Source organism: Oncorhynchus mykiss, chromosome 15, assembly GCF_057628025.1.
Source record: "Oncorhynchus mykiss isolate SJ-2025 chromosome 15, ASM5762802v1, whole genome shotgun sequence".
Taxonomy (NCBI): domain Eukaryota; kingdom Metazoa; phylum Chordata; class Actinopteri; order Salmoniformes; family Salmonidae; genus Oncorhynchus; species Oncorhynchus mykiss.
Genome location: NC_143036.1, coordinates 80,982,367 through 80,992,366, shown reverse-complemented (window position 1 = coordinate 80,992,366; position 10,000 = coordinate 80,982,367). Strand labels below are relative to the sequence as shown.

At 46.9% G+C, this 10,000-nt stretch overlaps 1 protein-coding gene across 2 annotated transcripts in view; it reads left to right on the top strand.

Annotated features, from left to right (window-relative positions):
- Positions 1-10,000, top strand: part of wif1 (wnt inhibitory factor 1) — a 53,654-nt gene that overhangs the window by 27,331 nt on the left and 16,323 nt on the right. For both annotated transcript variants that reach the window (XM_036945359.2, XM_090201365.1), the window contains exons 5-6: positions 4,887-4,982; positions 6,524-6,619. In XM_036945359.2, the coding sequence (XP_036801254.2) occupies positions 4,887-4,982; positions 6,524-6,619 (192 nt within the window). The remainder of the gene's footprint in view (positions 1-4,886; positions 4,983-6,523; positions 6,620-10,000) is intronic.

The window sequence follows — 10,000 nt, the reverse complement described above, 5'->3', positions numbered from 1 at the left end:
GGTTGGGGTTCTATATAGACAGGGTTGGGGTACTATATAGACAGGGTTTGTGGTACTATATAGACAGGGTTGGGGTTCTATATAGACAGGGTTGGGGTACTATATAGACAGGGTTGGTGTTCTATATAGACAGGGTTGGGGTGCTATATAGACAGGGTTGGGGTTCTATATAGACAGGGTTGGGGTTCTATATAGACAGGGTTGGGGTACTATATAGACAGGGTTGGGGTGCTATATAGACAGGGTTGGGGTGCTATATAGACAGGGTTGGGGTACTATATAGACAGGGTTGGGGTGCTATATAGACAGGGTTGGGGTGCTATATAGACAGGGTTGGGGTTCTATATAGACAGGGTTGGGGTACTATATAGACAGGGTTGGGGTGCTATATAGACAGGGTTGGGGTGCTATATAGACAGGGTTGGGGTACTATATAGACAGGGTTGGGGTACTATATAGACAGGGTTGGGGTGCTATATAGACAGGGTTGGGGTTCTATATAGACAGGGTTGGGGTACTATATAGACAGGGTTGGGGTTCTATATAGACAGGGTTGGGGTTCTTTATAGACAGGGTTTGGGTACAGGGTTGGGGTTCTATATAGACAGGGTTGGGGTGCTATATAGACAGGGTTGGGGTACTATATAGACAGGGTTGGGGTACTATATAGACAGGGTTGGGGTGCTATATAGACAGGGTTGGGGAGCTATATAGACAGGGTTGGGGAACTATATAGACAGGGTTGGGGTGCTATATATACAGGGTTGGGGTTCTATATGGACAGGGTTGGGGTTCTATATAGACAGGGTTGGGGTTCTATATAGACAGGGTTGGGGTGCTATATAGACAGGGTTGGGGTTCTATATAGACAGGGTTGGGGTTCTATATAGACAGGGTTGGGGTGCAGGGTTGGGGTTCTATATAGACAGGGTTGGGGTGCTATATAGACAGGGTTGGGGTGCTATATAGACAGGGTTGGGGTGCTATATAGACAGGGTTGGGGTTCTATATAGACAGGGTTTGTGGTTTGCAGTTTAGTTACTGTTATATTGGTTCCATTTCACCCGACAAGCCCTGTCAAAGACCAGGTGTGGACCTCAGCTCCAGGTCCGGCTGTAGCAGGGATTCATACTAGCTTAGGGCACTTCCTGTCTGTTACAGGAAGCAGCGACACCAAACCAGACTTCATAAACCAGTGTTAATGTTCCATGTCCTGTCCTATTTCCCCAATGTCGGATATGGTGTCAAAGTAGGAACAAATATACATCTAGCTGTTTAAATCAAAATAGTACAAAAGGTTTTATAACAGCTAAGGCGTAGTTGTCTGTGTCCAAAATGGCTCCATATTCCCTACATAGGGACGGGGGCGGCAGGGTAGCCTAGTGGCTATAGCCTCTCTACTGTATATAGTCTCGCTACTGTATAGAGCCTCTCTACTGTATATAGCCTCTCTACTGTATAGAGCATCTCTACTGTATATTGCCTGTCTACTGTATATAGCCTCACTACTGTATATAGCCTCACTACTGTATATAGCCTGTCTACTGTATATAGCGTCTCTACTGTATATAGCCTCTCTACTGTATATTGATGTGGGCCCTTGGTCAACAGCAGAGCCCTATGGTCCCTGGTCAACAGCAGAGCCCTATGGTCCCTGGTCAACAGCAGAGCCCTATGGTCCCTGGTCAACAGCAGTGCCATATAGTCCCTGGTCAACAGCAGTGCCCTATGGTCCCTGGTCAACAGCAGTGCCCTATGGTCCCTGGTCAACAGCAGTGCCCTATGGTCCCTGGTCAACAGCAGTGCCCTATGGTCCCTGGTCAACAGCAGTGCCCTATAGTCCCTGGTCAACAGCAGTGCCCTATAGTCCCTGGTCAACAGCAGTGCCCTATAGTCCCTGGTCAACAGCAGTGCCCTATAGTCCCTGGTCAACAGCAGTGCCCTATAGTCCCTGGTCAACAGCAGTGCCCTATGGTCCCTGGTCAACAGCAGTGCCCTATAGTCCCTGGTCAACAGCAGTGCCCTATGGTCCCTGGTCAACAGCAGTGCCCTATGGTCCCTGGTCAACAGCAGTGCCCTATGGTCCCTGGTCAACAGCAGTGCACTATATAGGAAATAGAATAGAGTCCCTTCCTCTGTTCCTCGTGTTGGATAGAGTGAATCCTGAGTTAACTGAAACCAGACTCATCCCTCCCTCTGTCCCTTGTGTTGGATAGTGTGGTTACATCCCAAATTGTACCCTATTCCCTAGATAGTGCACTACTTTTAAATCAGAGTCCTATTATAGGACCTGGTTAAAAGTAGTGCACTAAATTGGAATATGGAGCTTTTTGGGCCACAGATATTGTTTTCTTATTGTGACTCTGGCCACATGTTGTCTGGTGCCAGTGTTAAGGTACTGTCCCTATTCCCTATATAGGGTTCTGGTCAGAAGTAGTGCACTATGTAGGGAATAGGGGTGCCGTTTTGGACACACACAAGGGTTCCTCACACGCCGATAGATCTCCGGGACTAAGAAAGATAGTTTGACATCTCTGTTGACATCCATTACCACCTCAAAGGCTTCTCCTTCATGTTGTGTTGTAGAGCGCTGGTTTTCAGTCTGCTTTGAACCAGGCCCTGTTGTAGAGAGATGGTATTCAGTCTGCTTTGAACCAGGCCCTGTTGTAGAGAGATGGTATTCAGTCTGCTTTGAACCAGGCCCTGTTGTACTGAGATGGTATTCAGTCTGCTTTGAACCAGGCCCTGTTGTGGAACTCTAAACGTTTGACCGGAGCCCATAAGGGTGCCATTTGGGATGTATGAATAGGGTGCCATTTGAGATGTATGAATAGGGTGCCATTTGGGATGTATGAATAGGGTGCCATTTGGGATGTATGAATAGGGTGCCATTTGGGATGTATGAATAGGGTGCCATTTGGGATGTATGAATAGGGTGCCATTTGGGATGTATGAATAGGGTGCCATTTGGATGTATGAATAGGGTGCCATTTGGGTGTATGAATAGGGTGCCATTTGGGATGTATGAATAGGGTGCCATTTGGATGTATGAATAGGGTGCCATTTGGATGTATGAATAGGGTGCCATTTGGATGTATGAATAGGGTGCCATTTGGATGTATGAATAGGGTGCCATTTGGGATGTATGAATAGGGTGCCATTTGGGATGCATGAATAGGGTGCCATTTGGATGTATGAATAGGGTGCCATTTGGGATGCATGAATAGGGTGCCATTTGGGATGCATGAATAGGGTGCCATTTGGGATGTATGAATAGGGTGCCATTTGGGATGTATGAATAGGGTGCCATTTGGGATGTATGAATAGGGTGCCATTTGGGATGTATGAATAGGGTGCCATTTGGAATGTATGAATAGGGTGCCATTTGGGATGTATGAATAGGGTGCCATTTGGGATGTATGAATAGGGTGCCATTTGGGATGCATGAATAGGGTGCCATTTGGGATGTATGAATAGGGTGCCATTTGGGATGTATGAATAGGGTGCCATTTGGGATGTATGAATAGGGTGCCATTTGGGATGTATGAATAGGGTGCCATTTGGATGTATGAATAGGGTGCCATTTGGATGTATGAATAGGGTGCCATTTGGGTGTATTAATAGGGTGCCATTTGGATGTATGAATAGGGTGCCATTTGGGTGTATGAATAGGGTTCCATTTGGGTGTATGAATAGGGTGCCATTTGGGATGTATGAATAGGGTGCCATTTGGGATGTATGAATAGGGTGCCATTTGGGATGTATGAATAGGGTGCCATTTGGGATGTATGAATAGGGTGCCATTTGGGATGTATGAATAGGGTTCCATTTGGGATGTATGAATAGGGTGCCATTTGGGATGCATGAATAGGGTGCCATTTGGATGTATGAATAGGGTGCCATTTGGGATGTATGAATAGGGTGCCATTTGGATGTATGAATAGGGTGCCATTTGGGATGTATGAATAGGGTGCCATTTGGATGTATGAATAGGGTGCCATTTGGATGTATGAATAGGGTGCCATTTGGGATGTATGAATAGGGTGCCATTTGGGATGTATGAATAGGGTGCCATTTGGGATGTATGAATAGGGTGCCATTTGGGATGTATGAATAGGGTGCCATTTGGATGTATGAATAGGGTGCCATTTGGATGTATGTATAGGGTGCCATTTGGGTGTATGAATAGGGTGCCATTTGGGATGTATGAATAGGGTGCCATTTGGGATTGAAGTCCATGGCATCTCACTGTAGTGTAGTGGAATGTGGTTCCCTTGAAGTGGTCTTCTGAGATGGCAGGCTATGGAGAGTGTCAGAGAGAGGGGGAAGGGGGAGGACGGAAGGAAGGAATGAAGGGAGGGAGGGAGGGAAGAAAGGAAAGGAAAGGAGGGAGGACTCCACTAGCCATTCATTCATCTCAACTTTGTTATTTTTCTCTTCTCACGTGTTCTGTCTCTTTATTGTCTCTCCCCCCTCTCTGTCTGTCTGTCTTCCCCCCTCTCTCTCTGTCTCTCCTCCCCCCCCCTCTCTCTGTCTCTCTTCCCCCCTCTCTCTCTGTCTCTCTTCCCCCCTCTCTCTCTGTCTCTCTACCCCCCTCTCTCTCTGTCTCTCTACCCCCCTCTCTCTCTGTCTCTCTACCCCCCTCTCTCTCTGTCTCTCTACCCCCCTCTCTCTCTGTCTCTCTACCCCCCTCTCTCTCTGTCTCTCTACCCCCCTCTCTCTCTGTCTCTCTTCCCCGCCTCTCTCTCTCTTCCCCCCTCTCTCTGTCTCTCTCTCTCTCTCTTCCCCCTTTCTCACTCACTCTCTCTCTTTTCCCCCTTTCTCTCTCTCTCCCTCACTCACTCCCTCTCTCCTCCCCGCCTCTCTCTCTCTCTCTGTCTCCACAGCTAAATGTCCAGGTGGTTGTCGTAACGGTGGGTTCTGCAACGAGAGACAGGTGTGTGAGTGTCAGGATGGTTTCTACGGGCCGCACTGTGAGAAAGGTACGTCTAGTCTCGTCTGTACATCCAAGCCATTCCATCTATCTTCCATCACTACCATAATGATATACAGTAAGTGCACAGCACACAGTCAACACAATAGCTTGAGTTGCTCATTCTATAGAATTAAATTAAAATGATTTTCTTGTGGTTTTTATTTCCCCTTCTCCTTGGCCCACATCAACAATGCTGGGTGGAATATCTTCTTTTATTTCCTGGAATGTCTCCACAACAAAACAAAACAAAAAAAACCTTATGAAATGAAAGGCTAGAGAAAGAGAAGAGGTTGTGTGTTGTTTCACAGTTATGAGACACCAGTCCTGCTCAGGCAGGCCTGTCATTTTCAGACAACAACAGAACCACCACGTTGCATTTAAATGTATTAATGAATCTGTAAAAGGTTATGTTTGCTGCGGCTTAACGTTGCCTCAAGGCACCACAACTTAAAAAACATCATGGAAATTACAAAGCACTGGTTCAACAGGCTCCATCCAGACTAGTTAAATGGAGAGCAAATTTATTTGAAAAGTTTTTCCATGACAGAAAAAACAATCATGTTAGCAGGCAGGCAGACAGACGGGCAGGCGGGCAGGCGGACAGGCGGACAGGCGGACAGGCAGGTTGGGCAGTGACGACCACGTGTTCCATCTATTTAAGGCTTTAAGAGGTTAGAGAGAGACTCTGTCCAGCTTTAGACTGACTGAGGGGGTAGAGAACAATGTTGTTTTTTTGTTGCTGTCTTTGTATCATATGAACAGTAAGGACTCTCCACGGGGATTTCACCGTCTACTCAAACAGGGCTACGGAGCTCCTTTTGGTTCGCCCCCCCCCCCCCCCCCCCCCCCCCACCCCCCCCCAAAAATGAAGCGTCAAAAAAAGTCCGTAAAACTACGTAGAGGAACATCCGTTATGTGGACCGTGTGGAGGCGTCGAGGCATCTAGAGTAGACTATGGGTTTTTATAGAGAAGTGTTCTGTGAGAACGGCCAAGTTTTATTTTAGGGGGTGTCGACGGGTCTTGAGACATTGTGTTTACGATATTTATTCTTGGCCAAGACTCAACAGTACTAAGGCTCTTTAGTGCCTTCTACAGGCAGCGCTAAGTGAAACATTCATTATCGCAATGAATGTAGTGTTGGAAGGGTGAATTAAATGAATGTAGTGTTGGAAGGGTGAATTAAATGAATGTAGTGTTGGAAGGGTGAATTAAATGAATGTAGTGTTGGAAGGGTGAATTAAATGAATGTAGTGTTGGAAGGGGGAATTAAATTAATGTAGTGTTGGAAGGGGGAATTAAATGAATGTAGTGTTGGAAGGGGGAATTAAATGAATGTAGTGTTGAGGGGTGAAGGGTTACAATCAGTTGAAGGTGAATTAAATTAATATAGAGTTGGGGGGGTGAAGGGTTACAATCAGCTGAAGGTGAATTAAATTAATATAGAGTTGGGGGGGTGAAGGGTTACCATCAACTGAAGGTGAATTAAATACTTGAGGTTCCTGACGTAGATTTTTCTCCTCTCCTGTCCTCCTCCGCTCTCCCCCCAGCCCTCTGCTCTCCCAGGTGTCTGAATGGTGGACTGTGTATGAGTCCGGGGGTGTGCATCTGCCCACCTGGTTACTATGGAGACAGCTGTGACAAAGGTACACTCACCTGAAACACGGACACAGTACACATTTCCTAACCCCAGACAAACACACCTCATTCACCACTGGGGACCAACGAACTCCAACAGAGCTCGGTTTGTTGTTTTCAAAGTCTCTGAAAAGGGGTTCTATCGATGAAGGTTGGTTACTAGCTACCTTTTGAGAGGAGGATCCTGCGACGCGGTTAACATCAGTTGCTGGGACCACTACTATCTGTCCAGGGATCCTCCAAAAGTCTATAGAGCTGCTTGGCGTAGCAGCTAGCCTAGCTGCTAACTAGCTATCAAGCTAGCAAGGTTTCCTGAAAGCTTGAACACAGCCCGCCACGTGGTTAGCCCTTGTGGCTGGGGCCGGCGTATTGTCCCAGGCTTGTGGCTGTCTTAAATCCCTGCTGTTTGTTACTGTTTCCATCTGCCTTGCGACCTGTCCTGTCTGGAACTGCGTGGAGTAGCTACATTAGCCTACGTTGCTACCATGGCATCCAAAACCAAAGCCGGTGGCAGTACCACTGTAGTACTCCAGACAGTAGTGTCTCTCTTTCACAGGTGAAGAATCTTTTAAAACGACAGAAAATATGTCTTCAAGCAGATGTTATAACAACAGGAAAATAGCTTCCAAGAACTTAGTCCAAATACACAAAAAGTTTTGTAAAATTAAAATGTTTTAAATTAAATAAAAATTAAGATGATCTGACCAGAGAGGTCCAGGACATTAAGATGATCTGACCAGAGAGGTCCAGGACATTAAGGTGATCTGACCAGAGAGGTCCAGGACATTAAGATGATCTGACCAGAGAGGTCCAGGACATTAAGATGATCTGACCAGAGAGGTCCAGGACATTAAGATGATCTGACCAGGGAGGTCCAGGACAGTAAGATGATCTGACCAGAGAGGTCCAGGACATTAAGATGATCTGACCAGGGAGGTCCAGGACATTAAGATGATCTGACCAGGGAGGTCCAGGACAGTAAGATGATCTGACCAGAGAGGTCCAGGACATTAAGATGATCTGACCAGGGAGGTCCAGGACAGTAAGATGATCTGACCAGAGAGGTCCAGGACATTAAGATGATCTGACCAGGGAGGTCCAGGACATTAAGATGATCTGACCAGAGAGGTCCAGGACATTAAGATGATCTGACCAGAGAGGTCCAGGACATTAAGATGATCTGACCAGAGAGGTCCAGGACATTAAGATGATCTGACCAGGGAGGTCCAGGACATTAAGATGATCTGACCAGAGAGGTCCAGGACATTAAGATGATCTGACCAGGGAGGTCCAGGACATTAAGATGATCTGACCAGAGAGGTCCAGGACATTAAGATGATCTGACCAGAGAGGTCCAGGACATTAAGATGATCTGACCAGAGAGGTCCAGGACATTAAGATGATCTGACCAGAGAGGTCCAGGACATTAAGGTGATCTGACCAGAGAGGTCCAGGACATTAAGATGATCTGACCAGAGAGGTCCAGGACATTAAGGTGATCTGACCAGAGAGGTCCAGGACATTAAGGTGATCTGACCAGAGAGGTCCAGGACATTAAGATGATCTGACCAGGGAGGTCCAGGACAGTAAGATGATCTGACCAGAGAGGTCCAGGACATTAAGATGATCTGACCAGAGAGATCCAGGACATTAAGATGATCTGACCAGGGAGGTCCAGGACAGTAAGATGATCTGACCAGAGAGGTCCAGGACAGTAAGATGATCTGACCAGGGAGGTCCAGGACATTAAGGTGATCTGACCAGAGAGGTCCAGGACATTAAGGTGATCTGACCAGAGAGGTCCAGGACATTAAGGTGATCTGACCAGGGAGGTCCAGGACATTAAGGTGATCTGACCAGGGAGGTCCAGGACATTAAGATGATCTGACCAGGGAGGTCCAGGACATTAAGACGATCTGACCAGAGAGGTCCGGGACAGTAAGATGATCTGACCAGAGAGGTCCAGGACATTAAGATGATCTGACCAGGGAGGTCCAGGACATTAAGATGATCTGACCAGAGAGGTCCAGGACATTAAGATGATCTGACCAGAGAGGTCCAGGACATTAAGATGATCTGACCAGAGAGGTCCAGGACATTAAGATGATCTGACCAGAGAGGTCCAGGACATTAAGATGATCTGACCAGAGAGGTCCAGGACATTAAGATGATCTGACCAGAGAGGTCCAGAACATTAAGATGATCTGACCAGGGAGGTCCAGGACATTAAGATGATCTGACCAGAGAGGTCCAGGACATTAAGATGATCTGACCAGAGAGGTCCAGGACATTAAGATGATCTGACCAGAGAGGTCCAGGACATTAAGATGATCTGACCAGAGAGGTCCGGGACATTAAGATGATCTGACCAGAGAGGTCCAGGACATTAAGATGATCTGACCAGAGAGGTCCAGGACATTAAGATGATCTGACCAGAGAGGTCCAGGACATTAAGGTGATCTGACCAGAGAGGTCCAGGACATTAAGATGATCTGACCAGGGAGGTCCAGGTCATTAAGATGATCTGACCAGAGAGGTCCAGGACATTAAGATGATCTGACCAGAGAGTCCAGGACATTAAGATGATCTGACCAGAGAGGTCCAGGACATTAAGAACAGTTTGCAGTTCTCTCAGGGAGAACTGGATGTCCTGAAAGAGACTTGCAGCAAGATGACAACAAACTGTAAATTCATGTGAGATAACATCAGCTCTCTCTTTGTGAATCATTATTACAGATGGCTGGGGAATGTCTAGAGGGAACATATCTAGAGGGACAATATCTAGAGGGACAATCCAGGTGAAATAACATTGTTGTGGATGGCATACCAGAGTCTTCATGTAACCGATGTGAAATGGCTAGCTAGTTAGCGGTGGTGCGCGTTAATAGCGTTTCAATCGGGTGACGTCACTTGCTCTGAGACCTTGAAGTAGTGGTTCCCCTTGCTCTGCAAGGGCCGTGGATTTTGTGTTGTGATGGGTAACGATGCTTTGTGGGTGACTGTTGTCGATGTGTGCAGAGGGTCCCTGGTTCGAGCCCAGGTAGGGGCGAGGGGACGGATGAAAGCTAAACTGTTACATTCACATCACTGGGACAAGTCTGAGGAGAAAGGAAGACAAATTATCACTTTAAAAGCTGCAGATGGATCATGGGAAGATTGAGGTCTGGAAAACCTGTCACCAGCCCAGGTGACAGACACAGGTCGATATGTGGTCAAGTTCCTGAGGTTTAAGGACATGATGGCTGTTCTGGACAGAGCCAAGAACTTGAGACTAACAAAACATCTTCCTTAACGAAGACTTCTCGTAAGCTGTACACAAGAGGTGGAAAATAACTTGTCCCAGCTGTGAAAGCTGTCAGAGAGCGTGGGGACATTGTTTACATCCACTA